Raw genomic sequence first — 25023 nt, 5'->3', positions numbered from 1 at the left:
GGAATTCCACCTAATTAATGACAGTGGAGCAGCAGACACACCTTCATGTCTGTGGAGATCAACATCAGTGGATCACCCTCGGCCCATCAAGTTGGGCTGTACATGATGCAAATGGTATTGAGTGCAATTCTGGTCACCATTTCTCAGAAAAGATATACCAGACTTAGAAAAGGTTCAAAGATGGTTGAGTGCCCTCTCCTGCTTTTTAGATCTTGATCTACAGTTCCTAGGACCAGTCTGATTAGCCTAGTGAGAGACTTGGAAAGCAGACCGTAACAATGCTGTCCTACTGCAATACACATCTCCTCAAATGGATTTAGTTAATCTCCGGAATATGCAAGTACTCTCTCCTGCGATCTTAAAGGCATTTCTCAACCAACGCTATGCTGCTCCAGTGTCAACAGCTTGGGGCATCAGCATATCAAACACCGATGGTTCACAGCAATATTTGAACCAGAAATCCAGTCATGACTATCCCCTAGTAGGCATTATAACAGCAGTTTTCTCAGATCATTAATTCAGTGAATCCTATATAATAATTTGCACCTCCGTCTGGATGCCTGGGTTCGTAACACACTTCCCATTGGTCCGCCCTGGCGATGACGTCAGAGGGCGGATCAGTGAGAGAGAAGGGAAGCTAGCACCAGCCAGCCACAGAACATTGGAGGTGAGTAGAGAATCACCCCCTCCCTCCCCGTCCTCCCTCCCCCCATCCGCCCTCCGAGTTCCAGGCCCCCCTCTCCTCCGAGTTCCAGCCCCCTCCTCTACGAGTTCCATGCCCCCCTCCTTCCTCCCTCTACTCCCCTCTGAGTTACAGACCCCCTCCCCTTTGAGTTGCAGGACCCCCCTCCCCTTCGAGTTGCAGGATGCCCCTCTCCCCTTCGAGTTGCAGCCCCCCTCCCTCCAAGTTCCACGCCCCCCTCTCCTCCGAGTTCCATGCTTGCACTCGGAGGGGAGAGAGAGAGAAGGAGGGAGGCGGAGGTCTGGAACTCAGAGGAGAGGGGGGCGTGGAACTCGGAGGAAAGGGGAGGGAGGGGGTCCTGGAACTGAAAGGGGAGGGGGTTTTGGAACTGAAAGGGGAGGGGGGCAGTCCTGGAACTTGAAGGGGAGGGGGCAGGGGTTACTGGAACTCGAAGGGGAGGGGTGCCTGGAACTCAGAGGAGGAGGGAGGGAGGTAGGGGGGCATGGAACTCGGAGGGGAGGGGGCTGGAACTCGGAGGAGAGAGAGAGAGAGGAAGGGAGGGAGGGAGGGAAGTAGGGAGGGGGTGTGGAACCTTGCTAGCGCCCATTTCATTTCTGTTGGAAACAGGCCTCTTTTACTAGTGATGAAATAAGCAAACCGTTAAAATTTAGGGCAAAGATTTGTTAAAAAACCCCAAATGTAACCATGTGATAACATTCTAACACATTATTTAACACATCAGTGCAAATGAATGGTGTCTAGGGCAGTGGCGTAGCTATGTGGGGCCTGAGGGGGCCAGGGCCCCCGCAGATTCACCCCCGGACCCCCCCTCCCGGCGAACCTGCCCCCGCCTACCTTTACTTTTGCTGGCGGGGGATCCCACTCCCCGCCAGCCGACGTCTTCTCAGTCCTCCCTGCTCTTCAATTTGTTTGCTGACGTCCTGAACGTGCAGGACGTCAGCAAACAAATTGAAGAGCAGGAAGCGACTGAGAAGAAGACGTCGGCTGGCGGGGAGTGGGATCCCCCGCCAGCAAAAGTAAAGGTAGGCTGCAGCGGCGGCGGGTTTGCGGCGGGAGGGGGGCAGCAATGTCGGCAGGGGGGGGGCGGCGCCGGGGGGAGGGCTAAAATGTGCCCCCCGGGCTCTGGACCCCTCCCCCACGGAAGGCTGGCTACGCCCCTGGTCTAGGGTGTGCACAGGAGTAAATTTATATCAGGTAGCCAGCGTGTGAAGGCAACATAGATGCTTGTTTGAAGCCTATTTCACAAAGACACAGTCGTCTATGTGCCTTTATAAAATACTAGGGCTAAACCATCAGAAATCAGTGCTAGATTGAAACTGCAGCTCGGGAGCTAGTGTAGGACTGGAGTGTGCAATCTGTGTGTGAACACACTTATATTAAAGAACACACTTGTGACTCCGCCCATTCAACACAACTCTGCTCCAGAGCGAAGGCGGGACACTTAGAGGAAGCGAACAGCGAAAGGAAGGCAGGAGGAGGCGAGCCTGGTCCTCTCAGCAACGCCAGCGCTGTGACTGCACGTAAAAAAAATAAATAAAAGATTGAAACGCGTCGCGGAGGGGGGGGGGGGGGGGGAGAGGTTTGAACCGGAAAGCAGCAGGGCTGTCGGGAAGCCAAGAGGGCGGGCAGCTGGGGCAGGGGCGCTGGATCTCGACGAGCAGCACAGCAGGAACGTATAGCAGGCGGCAGGAAAAAAAGGTGCCGGTACGCCGTACCGGCGCGTACTGGCACAAAAAAAGCACTGGGTTCTACATACAAATTCTGCCTTGTCATAGATTCTATGACTGGTTGCAGGGGTCCTGGCTATTGTGGGGTGGGTCCCTCAATGATCACTCCACCCCTGAAGGGTGGCCTGGCATTTGAGTACCGGCACCTTTTTTGCTAGACAAAATGCACTGCATGCAATTATCTCTGATCATAGGTCCAATAACGCCCCGTGCTGTTCCAGCGCTTAAAGCCCACCTCTTCAAGGTCGCCTTCGGCACCTAACCTCTACACCTCTACCCAAGAAATCTAGACTGCCCCAACTTGACATTTCGTTCTTTAGATTGTAAGCTCCTTTGAGCAGGGACCGTCCTTTTTGTTTATTTTGTACAGCGCTGGGTAACCCTAGTAGCGCTCTAGAAATGTTAAGTAGTAGTAGTAGTTGTAGTATTTTTGGAACAGCGCGGGGGTTTTGATCATCTGCTGGTAAGAGAGAGCATCACTACCTCTCGAGTCACAGGGACGTGCATTTTGCATGGAAGTTGGAAGTGGCAGGCAGGCTTCTCCTGCACTGCTTCCGTGTCAGTAAGCTGATCCTCGGCAGGCCCCGGTTGCCCTGGAGACAGGGAAGCAAGCCCAGACCTGGCGTGGGGGGAGGGAACAGAGAATAGGGGGAGGGAGGAAGGCTGCACACAGCCTTGCACTAAAACGAAAACTTTCTGCAAGTGCTGCAGCACGAGATGAGGGGGAGGGGCAGGCTCTATGGCCAGGCTGTGCCTTGCATGAAACGAGAAGGCTACTAATAAGAACACATTCCTTAATTTCTGCTTGTAAACAGCACAGAAAAACTACATGAAACACGACAGAGAGAGACGCAGCTGAGCTGCGTGCAAGAGGCTTGGGAGCTATAGGTCTATCAGACGCAGGCCTGGTAAGGATTCTGTACATCTTGCATCCTGCGGGGAGGAGCCGCCGGGGAAGGGGGCTTTATTGACTTTTTTTTTGCCTCATAGTGCTGATTAGAGACTGACAGAGAGTGTTAATTGCCCTGTCAAACTGTTAAGACTCTGAGCACTGAGCAGCTTGTGCAGGTAGGGGAGACACACCAGGAATAGATTCAGAAAGCAGTCATCATGAATGTGTACCTGTCAAATGGAGGGTGAGTCACTGCTTAAAGAAAGGGAACAGGGACAGTTTTGGACTCCTGAGTTCATAGTCTGCCTGTTGTGTGGCCAGAATTGTTACTGCTCTAATTTACTCCACTGTGCTTGAATTGCTAATATTGATAAGAGTGAGCAGCTCATTAGTTGCTTTAATATGCATTTGTAGTCATAAATTTTTCTTTGTCAGAAATGTCTCTGTATGTCTGCTACATTTTAATTGCAAATGTTTTGGATGACAGATGCAAATGACTATTAAATAATGAACAAACTCACTTCAAGCTCGTATGTTTAGCACAAGTCCAACAACTGATACCTTGTAAACCTTATATTTTCGGGCTTGTGATATTTACAATTAAAGATAAACCCTTTTTTTATGTAGACCTTAGTTTAGCGGAGTCATGGTGCTCTCTGCCAAAATCAATGAGAGCACCATGACTCCGCTAAACTGAGGTCTACATAAAAAAAGGCTTATCTTTAATTGTAAATATCACAAACCCAAAAATATAAGGTTTACAAGGTATTAAATAATGAATGCATATAGGTCATAGAAGTGACAGAAGATAGAACAGTCTTGATGTCATATGATCTCAGGTTTTAACTTGACTTCCTTGTGGTCATGGATCTTCTGTACTTACCTCATGCTTTCTTGGGGTCTGTCTCTTTTGGCCTCAGTCACCTTCTATCTTCTGAATGTTCTCCCCTTTAGCCATAAAAGGCTTATCTCTGGCTTTTTTTGGTCACCATCTCTTTCATCATAGCATAGAATACCTGGAAAGAGAATCTATAGTGGAGGAAAAGACAGACAAGCTTGGAAAGATAATCTCATTGCTATTAGAAATGCACCCTAATTTAAAGTTGTGCCACTGGGTTGTATGTTGGCTGGGAAAGTTGCAAACCAGGGAATAACCTCCTGAAAGACTGACCTTCAGAGGCTAAAGCTTGTGATATGCAGAGGCCCACAAGCCCAGAGTTGTAATTAGTAATTAAGATGTCGTTGACAGGGAACTGCCTAGAACTGTGGATAGTTGCAGTCTATAAATATGAAAGCCCATTGGCTGTAGTCTGTACCATAGAGGGTCAGAACCACTGTGGTTAAGAGAATTTGCATTGCCAGTTTGAAACAGTGCTTTGGATTAAAGTTGTACAAAGGGATTGTTAGAAGTCCATCTTAATTTGTAAATAAAGCATGTAAATAGTATAATGGGATATGATACACTGCCTTTCTGCAGTACAATCAAAGTGGTTTACATTTATTATATCCAGGTACTTTCTCTGCCCCTAGTGAGCTCAGAATCTAAGTATTGTACCTGGAAAATGGAGGGTACAACTGACCTAGGGGTACCAGTGGTGTTCATGAAGGCTGGGGTTGTTTAACCTTAGGTCTGGCAGAGAGGGAGGGAGTGACATTGAAATGTGTAGGTGATGAGTATCTGCACCTAGAATGGCCAGCTGTTGGTTTGAGCTTCTGCTATCTCCTGGCCTCCCTTCAGTGAAACCGACAATTGGCAAATCTAAAAACCTGAAAATGGAGAGCTAAGTAAAAATATGTACAAGTGCATATACTTTGTATTATTTTTTGAACATTTTTACTGCTATAATTGGCTATTGCTTATGGTTGATTTATTCTTGCTGTACACCACCTCAAGTGAATTCCTTCAAAAACGCAGAAAAGTAAATCCTATTGAATAAATAAAATAAATAAACTGTATTGGTTTGTTTTTCAGCATGATCTTTCTAGATACATTATGGAGAAATACGAGAAGATCTTGAACATAGGAAGGGGAGCGAGTGCTGAAGTCTTTCTAATGAGGAATATGGAAACAAAGAAAATGTATGCTGTGAAAAGAATCAAGATGGATCCTTCGAAAGGAATGAAAAGCAAAGAGTCTATAATCCAGGAAGCTACTATTTTGGGAAAGCTCAAACACCCCCACATTATTACGTGCCATGAGTACTTCTCTGACCCCGAAGATGAACATATCTTCATTGTTGAGGATTACTGTGACGGAGGGACACTGGATGACCACATAAAACTGAGGAATGGTGGCTTTTTTCCTGAAGAAAAAGCCATGGAATGGTTTGTACAGCTGGTCATGGCAGTCCAGTACATCCACTCAATGAAAATCCTACACCGAGATATCAAAACATCAAATGTGTTCCTCACCAAGAAAGATAGGGTACGACTGGGAGATTTTGGAATTTCCAAAATCATGAATAGCACTTTGGATATGGCAAGCACGTGTGTGGGCACACCTTACTATCTCAGCCCAGAACTTTGTCAGGATGTTCCATATAGTTCCAAGGCTGACATCTGGGCACTGGGTTGTCTCCTTTTTGAACTGTGTGCTTTAAAACCAGCGTTTCATGCAATGAATCTCATCAGCTTATTCTACAAAATAGTGATGGGGGAATATGCCAGTGTACCCGAGTGCTATTCAGAAAGTATACATAGCTTGATTAAAACCGTTCTAAATAAGTGCCCAGAAGAGAGACCAAGTGCCAGCTGCATCCTTAACATGCCCTTTGTGCAACAGCATCTCAAGCTTTTCATTCAGAAACAGGAATCGCAACTGTTAAAGTACTATTATACAGAGAAGAAGGCCCCAGAAGGAGATGGTGAAAGCTTGAGTTCATCAGAACTTCGGAGCAAAACTTCAATGGCTCACTGTAACCTATGGGGACAGGACTGCAGGTCAAAGTCAGCTCCACCATGTGCCAGTGAGTCAATACCAGAGGAGATAGAGACCTCGGAACAGGAGGAAACAGCCAGCACAGGAGATAGATCAGACTATTCAGAAGACTTTGATGAACCTGAAAGCTTATCTTCTGTTGAAGAGACTCTAGATGGAGATGGTTCTGTCCAACCTCAGGTTGAGGAGATTGCAGAAGAGATAGGTGAGTCAAAGAATGGTTTTGAAGATGCCTACATTCAATCTTAATAGTTTTTTCTTACTGACCACTCTAGCTTTAGAAGAATGATGTATCTAGATATCATGAGACCCCTTATGTAGTCATACAATTATATTTTAATATTATAAAAAAAACCTGTAACCAAACCTGCCCCCTTGTGTACTACACTACACTACGCTAGCAGCTGCCATGCGGCAATGCTGACACAACCCATTCAAAGTGAATGGGCTGTGTTGGCATTGGCTTAGTAAATGGGGGGGGAGGGGACTAGTCTGCTACAAATGTCATTTTATTGCATGAAAAAATGTAAGTTAACAGTATCTCCAATTCTGCCACAACTTAGTGATAGCACAAGAGTTGATTCAGCTACATAACTGTTTAATTTATATGGGAGAGAGTGTTTTCACAGAAATTAGTGATACTGATGTGTTGTATATCCTCTAAAAGGGTACCCTTGTAAGGGGCTTTCCTGATTCTCTGTGCAGAATAGTTGCCTTTGAGAGCATCGGCAGCTCTTGTATACGCCTAACTGTGCCATGTCCATCATGTAGTTAAAATATCATTGCTGGCTGGATTTTCCAGCTGATAACCAACTTTATTTCATTTTGTTCACATATTATTGAGGATTGATAGGAACCTCCCCCCCCCCCCCCCCCCCCACCGCCTCCCACCAAAGTCTGCACCTACAAGGTTCTAGTGGTTTTAAATATCAGTGGATGTTTCTCCGTATTTTCCAAACATATAGTGTTTTTCAAAATGTCCAAATGGGAATGACAGCTAGGGATGGGGCTACCATTGTATGTCATTAACAGACGAAAACAAGCATAAATAATACATTTTTGGCCCGATACTCAACACTGTTTAACCAGAATGGCTCCTGGCCAGTTAAATGACATTTAGCTGGCTAACTGCTGATATTCAGCGTGAGATAGCTAGTTATCTCTGCTGAATGTTAGCACTTAATCAACAGTACAAGCCAGGGTTTATTCAGAACTTTCTACCCAAAAGGGTACAGATAGAGAGCTTTGTATATATTAATATAAACCATTAAAAATTTTTGTGTGGAAAGCAAAAATTCTCAGAGGTTCTCAGAGGTACCGAAGCGGAATGCCAAGGTAAAGTTTAAAGGCTATCCCTAGAGGGTGGATGGGTTTCTCTATCTTTGAAAATCTCCCATATATCCAACTGAACAACAGAGAGTAAACAAGTGCTCCCGATACCAACAAAAGATATGACAACTATTTTACTTATAACGAAAACTCAAGCTCTCTATCTATAATATCTATAATATCTCTATCCTAATATCAAAAGAGATTAGCTCTCACATATATGCATACATTTGCACAAATATTCACCCCTCATTAACCTATTTTTTCATTTTCTCATTTTTTTCTCCCATTTTTCCGTACTATAGTCACAGTAATGGTACACAGATCACAATGTGATTACATTGATATTACATAAAGCTAAAGTAAAATATAAGTATTCAGATATTCACTTAAACTCATATTGGTATCTTGAAAGATGGTGTTCCTGCAATACTGATGGGCTTTATCTTATCTGTTGGAATGCATTTACTTATCCATTTGTTTTAATGCGATTAAAATACAATCTTTCCCATAACCATACTCCCATATGATCCTAAAACCTCGAGCCCTGATTACTATGTAAGGCTAATCCTTATATATATCCATTACCAGTTCTGTAAACAACCTATATAAATAGTGTGAGAGGGGGAAAAAACCTCTTCTGTGGAGTGAAGTAGCCTAGTGGTTAGTGCAGTGGACTTTGATCCTGCAGAACTGAGTTCAATTCCCACTGCAGCTCCTTGTGACTCTGGGCAAGTCACTTAACCCTCCATTGCCCCTGGTACAAATAAGTACCTGAATATACTATGTAAACTGCTTTGAATGTAGTTGCAAAAAAACACAGAAAGGCAGTATATCAAGTCCCATTTCCCTTTCCCTTCCCTATTCTGAAAGAAAGGTGCACTTTTCTTAATGCTGCAGAGTGTGTGCACTCCACCCAGCAGCTGTTTCTTTTCCAGGCGTTATGATATTTTCTTCGCCGCTATTCACTCTGCTATTCCTGATACTATCAGGCTCATTTTCGAAAGAGATGGACGTCCAAAAAGTGACCTAAATCGGCATTTGTACGTCCATCTCACAGAGATGTCCAAATCGGTATAATCAAAACCCGATTTTGGACGTCTTTCTCCAAAGGACGTCCAAATCTCAAGGAGGCGTATCAGGGGCATATTCGAGGCGGGACTTTGGCGTTCCTAAGACTTGGACGTGTTTGTGCCATAATGGAAAAAAACAAAGACATCCAGGACTAAAACTTCGACGTTTCAGCTAGACCTGTTTTTATTACGAATAAGGCACAAAAAGGTGCCTGAAATGACCAGATGACCACTGGAGGGAATCAGGGATGACCTCCCTTGACTCCTCCAGTGGTCACTAAGCCCCTCCCAACCCCCAAAATTGTGATGAAAAACATTACTTGCCAGCCTCTATATCAGTCTCACATGCCATACTCAGGTGCATTACAGCAGCATGCAGGTGCCTGGAGTAGTTTAGTTGTAGGTGCAGTGCACTTCAGACAAGTGGACCCAGGCCCATACCCCACTACCTGTTACACTTGAGGAGAAAACAGCAAGCCCTCCAAAACCCACCAGAAACCCAGTGTACCCACATATAGGTGTCCCCTTCACCCATAAGGGCTATGGTAGTGGTGTACAGTTGGGGGTAGTGGGTTTTGGGGGGGCTCAGCAGACAAAGTAAGGGAGCAATGGTCAGATGTGTACCTGGGAGCATTTCATGAAGTCCACTGCAGTGCCCCCTAAGATGCCCTATTGCTGTCCTGGGATGTCAGGGGGACCAGTCTACTAAAAATGCTGGATCCTCCCACGTCCAAATGGCTTTACTTTGGACGTTTTAGACTTGGACATCTTTGTGTTCGAAAATGGCCAAAAATCAAAGACGTCCAATCGCAAAACATCCAAATCAAAGGATGATCATGGTATTTTCAAACACAAAAGATGGATGTCCATCTTTTTCGAAAATGACCTTCTCCCCACTTTGGAATTTGGACGTCTTTGTAAAACGTCCAAATTCAGACTTAGACGTTTCTTTCGGAAATGCCCCTCTATGTTTCCCATGTTATTTGTAGGAAATGTTCATTTTATTCAGGTTTTCTTGGTCATTATATTCTTACAGGATCAATGTTGTTAAAAGAGCACTAAGTTATACATTTGAGATTTTTGGCACATGTGTGCACTATTAGGCAAACGTGTGCACTCTTTCCAAAAGAGCACATCCTCTTTGCAAATATTGCACCTTCTTTGCAAAGGGAGGGGGTGCTCTTTCCTGTACACGAATGGTTAGTGCAGTGAGCTAAGGACCTGAGGAATGGAGTTTCATTCCTACTGCAGTTCCTTGTAACCCTGGACAAGTCACTTAAACCTCCATCTCCCTCAGGTACAAAACTCAGAGTGTGAGCCCATTAGGGACAGAAAAAGTTCTTGCATATACTATGTAAACTGCTTTAGTTGTGCAATAGAAAGGCAGTATATCAAATCAACTACCTTTTACCCCACCTCCATCCCCTTTGATAGTGTGCACATGCACAGATCATCATGTATGTACAAACTAGTGCATGTACACTATCAGGAAAGATTGCGTACTTTTTGCAAAAAGCAAGCCCTCTTTACACATAGTGCAAAAAAAGTGTGCTGTTAACTACAGTGATGTGTTTGTATTTCTGTTATGAGTTCAGTAGGTCTGTCCTTTCAGTTTAGGGATTTCTTTAGCAGTTTTATATTGTAAACCGCTTTGGTCTCACAAAGATAATAAAGTTTTTAAATAATCATAAACACAACCACAAAATGGCCAAGAAAACCCGAGTAAAATAAAAATTCCCATAAATGACATGGGAAAGGGCATGAAATGAAAATTGTCCAACTGCCTATCTCTAATGGCAACCACTGGAAAGCCATGGCATCAGGTCAATGATAACGCAGTACCCTAAGCTTTCTCTCTTTCCTTTGACTCAAGCTATCTCTCTACTAATTCTCCATCCAATTCATTTTGCAGTCTCTCATCCCTTTCGCAGCAAGTCTTTCTCTTCCTGTCATCTGAAGTGTTTGTCTATGATCTCTCACCCCAGCTTTTCATCCCGCTTCAGGCCAAACCTCTTCAATGAGTCCTTTTCATATAGACCATACCGTCTTTTCTCTCCTCCCTTCCTACCTCTACTCCATTCCTCTTCCTCTTTTTCACCCATATGTGCTGTGTCAATTTCATTTATTTATTAGGATTTTATTACTGCTCTTTGAAGAACTTCATCCAAGGTAGTGCACAGCAAGAGTAAGTCAAATATAAGGAATAACCAATTACAGCAGTAAAAATATTCAAATAACAGTATATAGTATGGCATAGTATGCTTCTTACAATGTCAACACAATAAACAAAAATAATTGTTTAGAAGCTTTGCGTTATGTGGCACCAGGAATGACGATGATGTTCTTTCCTTGTTCAAAGAAGTCATCTCACACCATGAGAACAATGCTGTTATTTCATGGTGAAAATTTAATTAGTGGGGCTCCATAGGCAAAAGGAGGAGTAGCCTAGTGATTAGAGTGGTGGACTTTGGTCCTGGGGAACTGGGTTCGATTCCCACTGCAGGCACAGGCAGCAGCTCCTTGTGACTCTGGGCAAGTCACTTAACCCTCCATTGCCCCAGGTACAAATAAGTACCTGTATATAATATGTAAGCCGCAATTGAGCCTGCTATGAGTGGGAAAGCGCGGGGTACAAATGTAATAACAATAAAATATATGGCCCCAGCAGAATACTCATATGAATATGCAAAGTATTACAGGGATGAAAGAGCGCAAGCCTTCCTGGTGTTTCATCATTCACATGAATGGAAGTTAATACCAAGCATAAGAACATAAGCATAGCCATACTGGGACAGACCGAAGGTCCATCGAGCCCAGTATCCTGTTTCCAGCAGTGGCCAATCCAGGTCACAAATACCTGGCAAGATCCCAGAAGAGTAAAAACAGATTTTTTTTGCTGCTTATCCTACAAATAAGCAGTGGATTTCCAAGTCCACCTTAATAATGGCTTATGGACTTTTCTTTTAGGAACTTGTCCAAAATTTTTAAAAACCCTATTATGTTAACCGCTTTTACCACATTCTCTGGCAACGAATTCCACAGTTTAATTATATGTTGTGTGAAGAAATATTTTCTCCTGTTTGTTTTAAATTTACTATTTAGTAGCTTCATTGTGTACCCCCTAGTCCTTGTAATTTTGGAAAGAATAAACCAGCAATTAATGTCTACCCATTTCATTCCACTCAGTATTATATAAACTTATGAGCCTTCTTTAGCCATTCCTCATTGGGAAGTTATTCCATCCCCTTTATCATTTTTGTCGCCCTTCTCTGTACCTTTTCTTTCTTTTTTCTTCTTAATGATTTTTACCGAGTTTTATGAAAATAGCACAAAATACAAAAGTAAAATTTTGAGATGCAATGACCAAAATTGCACACAATATTCAAGGTGCAGTCACACCAAGGAGCGATTCAAAGGCATTATAATATTCTCAGTTTTGTTCTCCATTCCTTTCCTAATAAATCCTTGCATTCTATTCACTTTCTTAGCTGGAGCTGCACACTGAGCAGGGGTTTTCAATGTATCACCAACAATGATCACCTCCAGACTATATGGAATATTTAACTAATCCTGATAACTACTAGATATTCAGACTCTGTATCATGCATAGCTCATGAAGTAATATTTTGGGGTTCCTGAAGCATATACAGCGATGACCATTGAGGAGATATCACAGTGTCTTCCACGCTTTGCACAGTAATATGAAGTGCTGCTGCTCTGTCCCTAGTTCCTTATCTCTCTGGGCTTCTGAAATCCTGATTACTTGGGGGGGGGGGGGGGGGGGGGGGGGATAGAGGCAGCCTCACAGAGACCACGAACTGACATCGGCCACTATCCATTGACTTCATGAATCCCACTGCTGACGTGTTCACTATTATAGTCATGGCAGGGACAATCTGTGAGTTAGTGGAAGGAAGGGGCACTGTCCCATTCACAAATTATGAGCTAGACAGGGATGAGGATTGCTACCTTCTGTATCAAGAAATGCATCTTCCAGGGACTTTCAGGTTGGCTACTTTCAGAAAGAGGATGCTGGGCTGAATGGCCCATGTGTCCGGCCTAATATGGCACTTACGTTCTGTAGAAATGGTGACTGTAACCACAGATCAGTCTTAGCTGTGTCTTTTCACCCATTTAGATTCAAGCGATGACACTGATCTTCCAGAGTATCCAGATGATTTTGAAGAGGCTGAGGACAATACCTTGGAGGACGTGGTGAACAATGCCCGTTGCGCCATGGAAGTGGAGGTGGACAATGAAGCCTTCCAGGATGAGCCAGGGGACCCAAATGTTCCCTCTGCTGTGTCAATGACTTTAAAAACACTGCGGGAGAAATATATAGGTAAGGAAGACCTAATCTGGGAAGGATTACTTTTGTCAGTATTCTAGGTACTTGTGACCTGGCTTGGACACTGTTGGAGAAAAGGTGGTGGGCTTACAAAACTTTTGATCTGGCCCAGCAAGGCAGTTTTTGGGTTATAAAAATCAGCAGTGTTTTATCTGGGTAAACTGTCGCTTGCATAAAATTTACCCGATAAAATGAGGCAGAGCAGAAGGCGCTCCCAAGATGCTGTTATACTTTAGCTGGACAAGTTGAGTCATCCCAAACACTTGTTCTAAAGTTACCTGGATATCTTTATCCAGGTGTATTCAGTGGTACACGCATAAATAGTATGTCGGAGGCTTATGCACGCACTACATGGGCGTGTTATGATGTGCTTATGACAGCTCTGGACTTACCAGTAGCCTCTCAGCACACGTTCAATATATCATGGTCCATACCCTTTGACTGCTTTTGTGCATGGGTCAGAAACTGTAGTGCATCGCATCGTGTTCACATTATAATAGTAGTTACCTCATTTGCATTCCGTTTTCGTTAGCTGCTACCGTGACAGGAAAATGGCTCAGAGAACCCTTTTGTGCATGTCCTGATTTACTACTTGCGCACTAAACTGGCTAGAACCAGTTTAAAAACCACGTTGTTGGCTTATTAAGTTTAGTGCATCTGCCCTTCAGTGAGGGCCACAATATCTGGGTAAAGCCCCACTGGCTCTTGAATATGGACTTCTTAGTGGCTGGATTAGGATGGTATTGGTCCAGTGGGAGAGAGGAGAAGGAGGAAGGAAAAATCATTTTAGGATAGAAGGTGAATTGTGAATGGTTATACTCTGTGGCACCATATCTTGAGACTCCTTTTTAATTATAGTATGCCTTGCTGTTAATGATTGAAGAAAGGGATGGCAAGTGACTGTCCTTAAGAGATCCTGTGTTAACAGACTGCTGGCCATACTTTCTGTCTAAATCAGAGTTGTACACGTGGCTGGTGCATGAAAGTTTCATTCGGTCTAGAAGATTGGAAAGGAGAAATATTTTGAGGAAACAACTAAGGGGAAAAGTTCAGGTAAATGGACAGTCTTTCCCCTCTGCCAAGATGTGGTTCAGGGTGTTATTCTGACACTGGTTCTGCCCTTTGTTCCTGGGTGAGACTGGTACAGATTGTGCCTCTGACAGTAGCTCTGCCCAGTGATGATGTCTAGACAGGTGCAGATTTGCATCCCTGGGACTAAATCTGAATTTTGTTACTCACTGGGAGGCCGATGCAGAAAGCCATGATGGCTGCTTCTATCTTGAGTGTAATACCGTGGCATGCAGCAAGCTAAATGTATACAAATGTTGTTTACACAGAACTTGCATGCAAATCAGGGGAGCCTGCTAGAATCATGCACACAAAGGTTTTGTGGTAAGCACAGCTTCTTATGCGCATGTTGAAACTAAAACAAAAGTATCTGTACACATCAGCGCTCATTCTTCTATACATAATACATCAGCCTTGCAAAAATTTCTTAGGTAGAAAATTTGTTGTGAGGTTGATATTTACGTAGAATAGAACAAGCACCGATGTGTGCTGACTAATGGCATAACCATGGGGGGCCTTGGGGGCCTCAGCCCTCTCACCTTTGGTTTGGGCCCTCTCTGCTTTAATGACTGGCCATGCCAGCCGAAGAGGCCTCCAAGAGTCCTGCCTGTTCTGTTCGAGTAGCACATAACATGTGTGGGAGTGTTGACGTCAGTGACTGAAGTGCACTGCCGACTTGAGCATTGCCCTAACAGCACAGGCGGGACTCGCAGAAAAGATCCCTTTGGCTGGCGGGGCTTGGCATCCCCGCCAGAAAAGATATGCCTCAATGTTCTGGTTGTGGCAGCAGTGGTGGTGGCAAGGAGGGGAGGGGGAGGAGAGAGAATACCTGCCACCCCCCCACCACCAAAATGCACTTCTGGCTACTCCCCTGGTGCTGACACTTTCGTTTTTGTTCCAACATGCACACAATCGCTGTTCTTTGTCATCAAGCAGATGAATCCAGAGACAGCTGGGTTACGACCATCTACCAGCAGGTGGAGATAGAGGACAATTCTGAACTCTTATATAGGACAGTGAGCAGCCTGGTTGGTCAGTATTTTCCTGTTTCTCAACATTTGACAGACGATCTCCCAGCAGTTTCTGGTATTTTGGCTCCTGTCCTTGTTCTCTGGTTCAGTAGAGCCTGGGGGTCTTAGGCTATGCTAGTGCGTATCTGGGGGTACATCTGATGGTGTCACATCCCTCCCCTTCCTGTCACAGATCTCTCCTCCCTCATGCAAAAACTAAAAACAAACCAGGATTCAGAGGGAATAATGGCTTTTGTCTTCAGCCCACAGTATCCTGTGGTGAGTGGTTTTCCCTCGGAGGAGGTTGAGTGCAGCAAAACCCCGCAGTTTGCCTCTTAGATGGCAGATATTGGGGGTTCAAGTTTACAGTCAGTTATCAATGGAATTATGCTATGCTATGTTATTTAATTTTTATAGTCCGCTAAATTCCATTGAGATTCTAACTGAATTACAGGAAAATTAAATCAATATTCTTTGCCCCAATCACATCTTATCTAAAAATAGTATGTTTTTAAGGCTTTCTGGAATAGTAAATATGTCTGAATTTTTTGAATCCTGAAAGGTAAGGTACTCCAGACTTTTTCACCCTGGTGCAAAAAAGAGAATTCCAAGTAAGATTTTTTTCTGTATCTTTTTAACAGACGGATAGTTAAGTTTTAAGCAACGTTCTTTCTGAGCTGTACATAATGGTAATGAAAATTCAAGATAATGAACTAGTCGTTTAGAATAATCCCCGTATAGTGATTTATGTATTAAGCAAGCTATCTTAAATTGTATCATAGAATTAACATTAATCTAATGTAAATCATACAGTAACGGGGTAGCTCTCTCATATTTACTCAGTCTAAATATCAATCTTGATGCCGTATTCTGCAAAAATTGCAATTTCTTGACTAACTTGCATGGAAGTCCCCCATATAGTGAATTACAATAATCCAAATATGGCAGGAGGACGGTCTGCGCCACAGTTCTAAAACTGAGTGGGTGTAACATAGAATGTGTAGCCCTCAACCCCGGGATTTTATATATCGCGCCAAGATTTCCATGTGGAAAGCAAAACATATTCCATAACAATGCACATAACTTAATTAGTTAACAACCTAATCAGCACTGATAATTGGATGTTAACAACCAATTTTTCAGCACCAATTGGAATTAGTTAGAATTTACGCGCACTACTTGCTAGGGTTATTCTGTAATATGTTGCATGTAAATGTAAGTTGCATAGTTGAAAAGTGGATGTGGTTATGAGTGTGGAATGGGCGTTTCTAAAATCTATGCGCATTGTTGTAGAATACACCCGCTCCGCACTTAAAGGCATCGGTTTTACTTTACCAGGTTTTACTTGGCGTATTTGACTGTGACTAAATTTAGTCATATAGACTGGTACTCAGCGTATTCTGTAAACCACAACCTAAATGAAAGCACACTTTATAGAATACACCTAAGCAAATTTCATTTTGGCGCCAAAATTTTAGACGTGATATATTTATTTATTTATTTGTTACATTTGTATCCCACATTTTCCCACCTATTTGCAGGCTCAATGTGGCTTTCATAATACCGAAAGGCATTCGCCAAGCCCGGTAGGGAACAAATACAATTAGATGTTAGGGCGGAATAGGGAAGATAAGATTCAGGCACGTAGGGTTAAAGAAAGGGAGGATTTCATAATGTTCAATACGATCTTTGGTATTGATGTGTTGCATAAATATATAGAATCTAGTCCCAGTTGTAAGACTAAAAAATAATTTTTTTTGTTAAGGCTTTTAATTGCAATTCAAAAGACAAAACTGAGTCAATAATTATCCCGAGTACTTTAGAATGATCTTCAGTTTGCAGTTTTTCTCCTGAATCCAACATAAGATATTGCGTTGGTAATATCTCATATGCTCCAAGTCAAGCTACGTTTGTGTTCAATCTATTCACCTTTGAAAAGTTTTCATTATTCAGTTCTCTGTCTTAATAATAATTTCCTTCAAAAAATGCATTGTATCTTCAAATTTATCCAAAGCAGTGCATAGGAAAAAATACCATTTAGGTATGAAAAAACCATAACACCAAGGGCCCTGTTTACTAAGCCTCGCTGTAGGCATGCTAAAAGCATGTGCTAATGATAGAGATACGCTAGAGAATGACACAGGGACAAAGTTTGTCTCCGTCCCCGCCCCGTCCCTGTGAGTTCTGTCTCCGCCCTGTCCCCACAGGCCCTGTCTCCATCCCCGCCCCGTCCCCGCAGGTTCTGTCCCCATCCCCGCCCCATGGGCTCTGTCCTCATCTGCAGAAGCCTCGAACACTTATGATTTTATATTTAAATCTTTTTATTAAAATATAAAAAGGAACAATATGCTGTGCAACTGTTGTGTATAAATTACAAATAGAGAACAATAATAACAATGAGCAGCTAAAATAACCCTCCTTCCCACCACCACCCTCTACCCTTCCAACCCCAACAATAGGTAATTTCTACTACACCAAGGAATCCTAATTCACACTGTTAAAATGTCCAGGGGTATAAAATACAACCCATTCTATATGCCCTAGAGGGGAAAAATATGCCCTATAAAGCACTGTTATGTTTTTTAAATCTGTGGATAAATAAGAACAATCTCAGGATTCAATCTAGTTTTCCTGTCTTCCACAGTCCTTCCTGGAATAGAAATTGTCTTCTTAGAAGATATGCTGGTAGCAGGATGTACAGGATCTCCCATGCAAAGTTTGCTAGTTGTGGCCAGCATGTTTGCTTCTTTTTCCAAAAAAAATCAAAATATCTTTGTAGCCATCACTTAAACATAAATAACAGTCCAGTTCATTAACAGGCTTCAAAGTAGAAAATGACACGGGGACAAAGTTTGTCCCCTGTCCCCGTCCCTGTGGGCTCTGTCCCCATCCCCGTGGGATCCATCCCCGTCCCCGCGAGCGCTGTCCCCATCCCCGCAGTTACTGCGGTTCCCCGTCCCCGTATCATTCTCTAGCGCACGCTAAAACATTTGCGTGCCTACAGCGTGGCTTAGTAAATGGGGCCCCAAATGTTGATAGTATACAACTCATCCTACTCAAATAAATATTAGACAGAAATGGTGAAAGCGGGGATCTATGTTGCATCCCACAACCAGCTCTCCATTCTAGAAACAGATTGGAATTTTTCCTAACCCTATACGACCGTTTTTGTAAGAATTCTTCAAACCAGTCTAAAACCTTCCCATCTATACCAAACTCACTCAATTTAATCAACAACTGTGCATGACCTACTTCATCAAAAGCAACTGAGATGTCAAATTGCACTAAAATCATCTGTAATCCTCTACCTGGAGCCGTCTCAGTTTCTGTTACCATTTCTAATAACGTTTCTGTACTATGTGATGGCCTAAAGTTGTGTTGTAAATCGTTCAATAGATAAAACTTTGTAATATAATCTTTAAGTTGAATATTCACTATAAACTCCCAAGAATTTAGCAAGCCAAGGGATAAAGATTTCTGTTTGCTAAAAAATCTGAGACGTATTAGGAAGTATTTTGAACTACCAAAATTCACTTTGCTAGTGAAATCTTTGTTATTGTCAAAGTTAGATTATTGTAACTGTGTTTGAGCTGGTTCCTCACAGTCTATTTTGAAAACATTACAAATAATCCAGTATACAGTGGTCTGAATAATATATTCGGCTTGAAAATTTGATCGAATTACACCAGTGTTTTATACGTCTTTACTGGTTATAAATGCAAGCAAGGATGAAATTTAAGTTATGTATCCTTGTATTTAAAATTCTATGCAGGATTGCTCCTTCTTATACGCTCAACCTTGTTCACTTTACCTTAGGAGATAAAAGATTCCATTTTCATAACCAGATGAATTTAACCTTTCCAGCAGTAAATTGGATCAAATCATACTAATTTTTCACATCTTCTTTTTCTTATCAATCTGTGACAACCTGGAATTCTCTCCCTCTGTCAGTCAGAATGCTGAATGAATATCAGTTATTCAGAAAAGCAGTGAAAACTATTTTATTTCAAGAGCGTCTGCTATCCAATTCTTGACTTTACTCCATAAAACTTTTGTAGTAAGTTATTAGGTTAGGTCTTCTATTGTAATTGCTGGATTGTCCCAGCTCACTTAACTGTTAACCATATGGAATTGAATAAGCTATTTGTGGTCTATAAGAATTGAAGTATTATGTAAATTGGCAATTATGTACACAAGCGTAGGTATTAATTCTGTAAATTTGACATGTATGGATGGCGCTTAATCGTGTTTTCGCAAGTGGGCCATACCCATGGGCAGAGCATGGGTGTGTCATGGGCTTTCTACCCACCAATGTGCACAACTTATAATACTATCAGTTGCATGCACTTTGACGTGATTGCGCCTAAATTTCAGCATGCCAGATTGGATTTGCACTAGTATTCCGTATAGGTAAGGCATGCCCTAAAGCAGGCGTGTCCAACCTTTTTATGTGGGGTCTACATGTTATATTTCGTAACATTTGGAGGACCAAGACGCTCGCGCACACACTTGCTCTCTCTCATGTATCACCCCCTAGCCTTCACCAAATCTCTCTCTCCCATTCTGTCCCCTAGAATTCACCCAGTCTCTCTTTCTCCCATGCCCCCAGCCTTCACCCAGTCTTTTTTCTCTCCCCCATGCTCCCCCTAACCTTCACTCAGTCTTTTTCTCTTTCTTCCATGCCCCCCGTCTTCACCCATTTCTCTCTGTCTCTCCCATGCCCCCCAGTCATTCATGCTCTCTCTCTCCTATGCTCCCCCTTACCTTCACCCAGTCTTTTTCTCTTATTTCCAGGCTTCCCCCCCCCCCTCAAGTCACTCGCATTCTCTCTCTCCCATGCCTCTCCCCAGCCTTCACCCAGAAGTTTTGCTGATAGTATATAATGAATTTCAGTATCACAAGCAGGGAATTTTGTGTTTCAAACCAAAACAGTTTTGTTTAATGGCATGTTTATCAGACCAATGAATCAGATTTACAGCACAAACATTCTAGTTCTCTGCAGAAAGTCATTTCTTGGACAGTGGTGACACAAATGCATAAGATAAAGCTGGCAAAACACAGGTCATACTGTAAAGATCCAGAACTCTAATTGATAATACTAGTTTGTCCATTGAAGAGTATTGCACAGATTATTTGTTGCCATTAATAAAAAACAAGAGAATTGTAAATGTTTGTACTTGTCCTCACTTGGCTTGAGCTGTAGAGATCCCCTCTTCCCTCCCCCCCCCCCCCCCCCCCCCCCCCCCCCGGTGTGACTCGTCTAACTGCATGCGCTTGAGTTGTGCAGTTCCAGAAGTTCAAGTTGATCTTGCAGTTTGAAGTCTCACAAAACTTGAAACCATGAGACCAACCTGAATTTCCAGCACCGCACACTTCAAGCCTACGGTTAGACAAGTCGCAGGGAGGAAACAAGGAATCTGCAGTAAGGATCTGTGTTTCACTCAGCTTCTGTGAGCCAGAAAAAAGGACTTGGTGGACTAGGTTCTGGCCTATTGGCCATAGGTTGGACAAGCCTGCCCTAATGCCTTTATAGAATTGGTGCCATGGAGGGGCATAATCGAAAGGGACGCCCAAGTTTTCCTGGGGACGTCCTCGCAGGATGGCTCTAGCAAGGGGCAGGGAAACCCGTATTATCGAAACAAGATGGGCGGCCATCTTTCATTTCGATAATACGGTTGGGGACTCCCAAATCAGTAAATTTAGGTCAACCTTAGAGATGGTTGTCCCCAGCAGAGATGGTCGTCCCCAGGACTTGGTCGTTTCTGATTTTTAGCGATAATAGAAAGCGAGGACGCCCATCTCAAAAATGCCCAAATCCAATCCATTTGGTCATGGGAGGAGCCAGCATTCGTAATGCACTGGTCCACCTGACATGCCAGGACACCAAGCGGGCACCCTAGGGGGCACTGCAGTGGACTTCAGAAATTGCTCCCAGGTACATAGCTCCCCTTACCTTCAGCCAGATGCACTAACTGAACAGAAAAAGCCCTTCCCTTACCGATCCCTTAGTGATTCGGAAAGGAACGGGCATGCATGAAGAAAATCGCATGCAAATGAGCTGCTTGCTGTTAGCTCATTTGCACACGATTTCCTTCCTAAGGAGGGGAAGCCAGTGCAGAGCAGCCAAGCATAATGCATGGCTGCTCTGTGCATGCCAAAGATGGCTTCATATATGCAGACGAGCTGAGTGTATAATAGCTGTCTACAACCTTAGAAAAACACAAGTCCAGGTGAAAATGTCCAAGTGCTTGTCAGGGATGCCTTTTTTTTAGAGTATGGGTGAAGGATGTCCTTTGCTATGCCTTCATCCCTGCAACTGCAGTTCAGGATGTCCAAAGTGTGGATGTTTCTGTGAGATGGATGTCCATGCCTTTGCTATGCCTCTGACACTCCCTTCATTTATTTGGATTTTGGATCACAAGTAGCAGCAGTGGGATTTGAACCGGCCACTTCTGGATTGCAAGACCAGTGCGCTAACCACTCCTCCCCTCCACTCCCTTGAAATTTGGCGAGGGGGGCAGTTGAGGATGTCCAAATTGTTTGAAAGAAGGACATCCATGCCTTGGTTATGCCTCTGTTGACACACACATAACCTCCCCCCCCCCCCCCCCAGGGATGGCCAGATTTCAAGTGGAGTGGCAGAGTTGCCTAGTGGTTAGAGCAGTGGTCTTACAATCTAGAGATGGCCAGTTCAAATCCCACTGTTGCTACTTGTGATCCAAAATCTAAATAAATAAAGGGGGTATCAGAGGCATAGCAAAGGCATGGACATCCTTCTCACAGAAACATCCACATTTTGGATGTTCTCAACTGCCATCCCAGGGATGGAGGCATAGCAAAGGACATCCTTCACCCATACTCTAAAAAAGACGAAAGGTTTTAAAGTTGTTTTTTTCGGGGCGGGAGGTGGTTAGTGACCACTGGGGGAGTCAGGGGAGGTCATCCCTGATTCCCTCCAGTGGTCATCTGGTCATTTAGGGCACATTTTTGTGGCTTGGTCGTAAAAAAAATGGACCAAGTAAAGTCAGCCAAGTGCTCGTCAGGGACGCCCTTCTTTTTTCCATTATCACTCGAGGACGCCCATCTGATAGGCACACCCCAGTCCCACCTTTGCTACGCCTCCAACACGCCCCTTAGAACTTTGGTCATCCCCGCGACGAGAAGCAGTTGGGGATGCCCAAAATCAGCTTTCGATTATGCCGATTTGGGCAACCCTGAGAGAAGGACGCCCACCTCCCGATTTGTGTTGAAAGATGGGCGCCCTTCTCTTTCGAAAATAAGCCTGATAGTGTTTCTGTGTGAATATATACATGGGTAGTGGTAAATATAGGAAAAGGAGATGTTTATGATGAAAATCAGTTCTGTGACCTGTTGCTGGAGAATCACGACTCTGATTGTCTCAAATATCTGACAGCCTTTGTTCCCTGCTTATTGCAGGTGATGTTGGGCAGACATTGTATGAGGAAATTGCTTGCCACTTCCTGAGTGGCCTCACCCCAGAAGACCTTCGGCCTCAATTTGAGCACCGAATGGGCTCAGACCATTTGGAGACCTGCTATCTGCTCTTCAATATGGACACAGAAGCATCATAGCCTACTGCTTTAACACGAAATACCGTCAGGTTGTAAAAGACATGTCAGTCTTCCCAGGTAATGGTGAGTTCTTCAGTTGGCATGCCGATTTTCACCCATGTCAAAATGAGCATTTGCTTTATTAATCTGTAAGCAGACAAGCTAAATTACTGGGGTTGATATCCAGATGACTCCTGAAATTGTCATGAGGAAGGAAATGAGATTGAAGAACACTGTTCCACGGTTGTACCTATGAACCTGGAAATTGGAAAGAAGCAATAGCTCATATGGTCAAGAGCAAACTGAAAACTCCCTAGAGCACATGAAAGGAAGGGCATCAATGGAACTAGAACTTCTGTTGCACAGCGCAAGGTTATACTTCTATTTTCTCTGCACAGTGTTTACCCCAGCCTATCACTAAACAGATACTAGGGCAGCTTTTTTGTATAGCATATTTCCAAGTTGATGGTGGATAGTGTATGAAGAAATAGAGCATTAAACAACTATAGCGAAGGATGTGACCGGCTCACCTTGGAACCGATCTGCATTGTAGATCTTCTTTCTCTTTCACTGTCTGATTCTCATTAAGATTACATAACACAAGGTGAATGAAGGTTTTTCCTAATGAGAGAAGGGAGAAGATTTCTGTATTGCAAGAGGAGCAGCTCTAGTCCATAAACAGCAATACCAGAACCTTTCTTGTTAGGTATCTCCACTGTTTAAACTCTGGGGGAGGCGTCTGAATCATTGGAAGGTCATTGCCAGGGTAAGAAGTATCTGTGCTCACTGTTGCCCTGCATTATGGTACTAGCACCGAGCTATGGATTGACCTAAAGGGATTGTGGGCTTCATTGACATACATTTGTTCTTTAGTGGCATACTCAAGGAAACTATCACGTAGTACATAGACAGTTACAGGGTCAAATTCAGCACAAAGAAGTAGTTCTATAAATGTTGCCTAACGATGGGGGCTTTAATGCTGGGCACTAAGCACAAATTCAGTATTGCCGTTATAAAATAGTAGTGTAAGTCTGCATTATACCGCCTTTTGTCACAATCACTGGTGTAAGTGCTCACGCGTAACTGACAGTATTCTGTAACCTTGGCGCATACGTGCTGAGTACGCCCCTGACCCACCCAACCCCATCCTGCACCCACACCTCCCTAGCAGTTGCACACTAAAAGAATTAAACGCTAAGGTGATAGAATTGCAACCGAAAGTATTTACATGTGTCACTACAAATTAGTGTCAATTAGCACTAGTTTACTCTAATTATATCCTATCACTAGTTAGTGCCAATTAGGGCCTAATTTAACAATTACACTACAACAGCCATTATTTTATAACCTGCATGCGCAAATTTGTGCGCTAAGTGCAAAACATGTGTGCAAGACTATAGAATCTGTGGGAATAGAGAGTAACCCCCTGATATTCAAAACTAGTTAATCGAATAGGAATGGGCTGCCTCCCACGGACTGAATATCGGGCCCTAATTCTATAACAGGTCAAGTATAACCTCAGAGTCTGTATAAGACACCCAGGTTTGGGTGCAGATCCCAGATCCACCCGTCAATTAAGTTAACAAGCACTGAATTGGCAGGAATGAGAAATTATATGCAGATCTGCCCTGCAACTCTAAAGGGGGTGTGGCCCTGGGAGGGGCATTCCTAGAAATTAGGCGTGATGTTATAGAATGCCTGCATTTGCAATTGCTGTTGGTTAGTCGCCAGCATTTACACCATCCTTTGACAGGCGTAAGCAATCATGCCCAAATGCATGCTAAGCTAGTATTCTGTGAATGACGCTCTGCACAGAGCACCCTTTACAGAATACTAGCTTAGCGTGGCTCATCCTGGTGCCTAACTGTGGACGCCATTTATTGAATCTAGTCCTTAGGAGTCACTTATGTGGCATCTATTTTATAAAGGAAAGTAGGCACCTACTTTTTTTTTTTAAATAGAATACTAACCTAACGGGTCAAATACACGCCTAGAATTTTGGCATGAGCACATAGTCCAGCATAGAGCTGGCATATATGCTCGCATCTAAATTGCAGAAACACGTGTATACATTTTAGCATTCTGTAATATATTCATGTCACTGTGTCACCCCGCCTGCACTGCACTCAAACGCCACCCATGTGTAAACTCACATGTTATTGTATTTAGGCATGTTTTTCTAAACTAGCATGTATCTGGAATGTTGGGTTTATGTGTGTATGTGCACACATACATGTGTATATGCCAGTGTTCTAATCATTTGTGCATGTATTTGGCATGTAAATGTTTGTGCTTTCTTTATAGATTTACTTCCTTAAAGCATAATCACTGCAAATTATGTCACTGGCATCCAGATTTTTAATG

General features: G+C 43.4%; 1 protein-coding gene across 2 annotated transcripts; it reads left to right on the top strand.

Moving 5' to 3' along the window:
* Positions 1–3141: 3141 nt before the first annotated feature.
* LOC115474799 (serine/threonine-protein kinase Nek6-like) lies at positions 3142–24507 on the top strand. Of its 2 annotated transcripts, none has more exons than XM_030210460.1 (4): positions 3142–3338; positions 5295–6465; positions 12801–13004; positions 22526–24507. In XM_030210460.1, exons 2-4 carry the CDS (start codon positions 5316–5318, stop codon positions 22678–22680), a joined length of 1509 nt encoding a protein of 502 aa, XP_030066320.1. In that variant the 5' UTR covers positions 3142–3338; positions 5295–5315; the 3' UTR covers positions 22681–24507. The 2 variants fall into 2 exon arrangements, with proteins under 2 accessions (XP_030066320.1, XP_030066321.1); XM_030210461.1 differs by lacking the exon at positions 3142–3338 and adding an exon at positions 3515–3566.
* The last annotated feature ends 516 nt before the right edge of the window (positions 24508–25023 follow it).

Source organism: Microcaecilia unicolor, chromosome 7, assembly GCF_901765095.1.
Source record: "Microcaecilia unicolor chromosome 7, aMicUni1.1, whole genome shotgun sequence".
NCBI classification, from domain to species: domain Eukaryota; kingdom Metazoa; phylum Chordata; class Amphibia; order Gymnophiona; family Siphonopidae; genus Microcaecilia; species Microcaecilia unicolor.
Note: the sequence above shows the minus strand (reverse complement) of the source record. Positions and strands in the feature narration are given on the sequence as shown.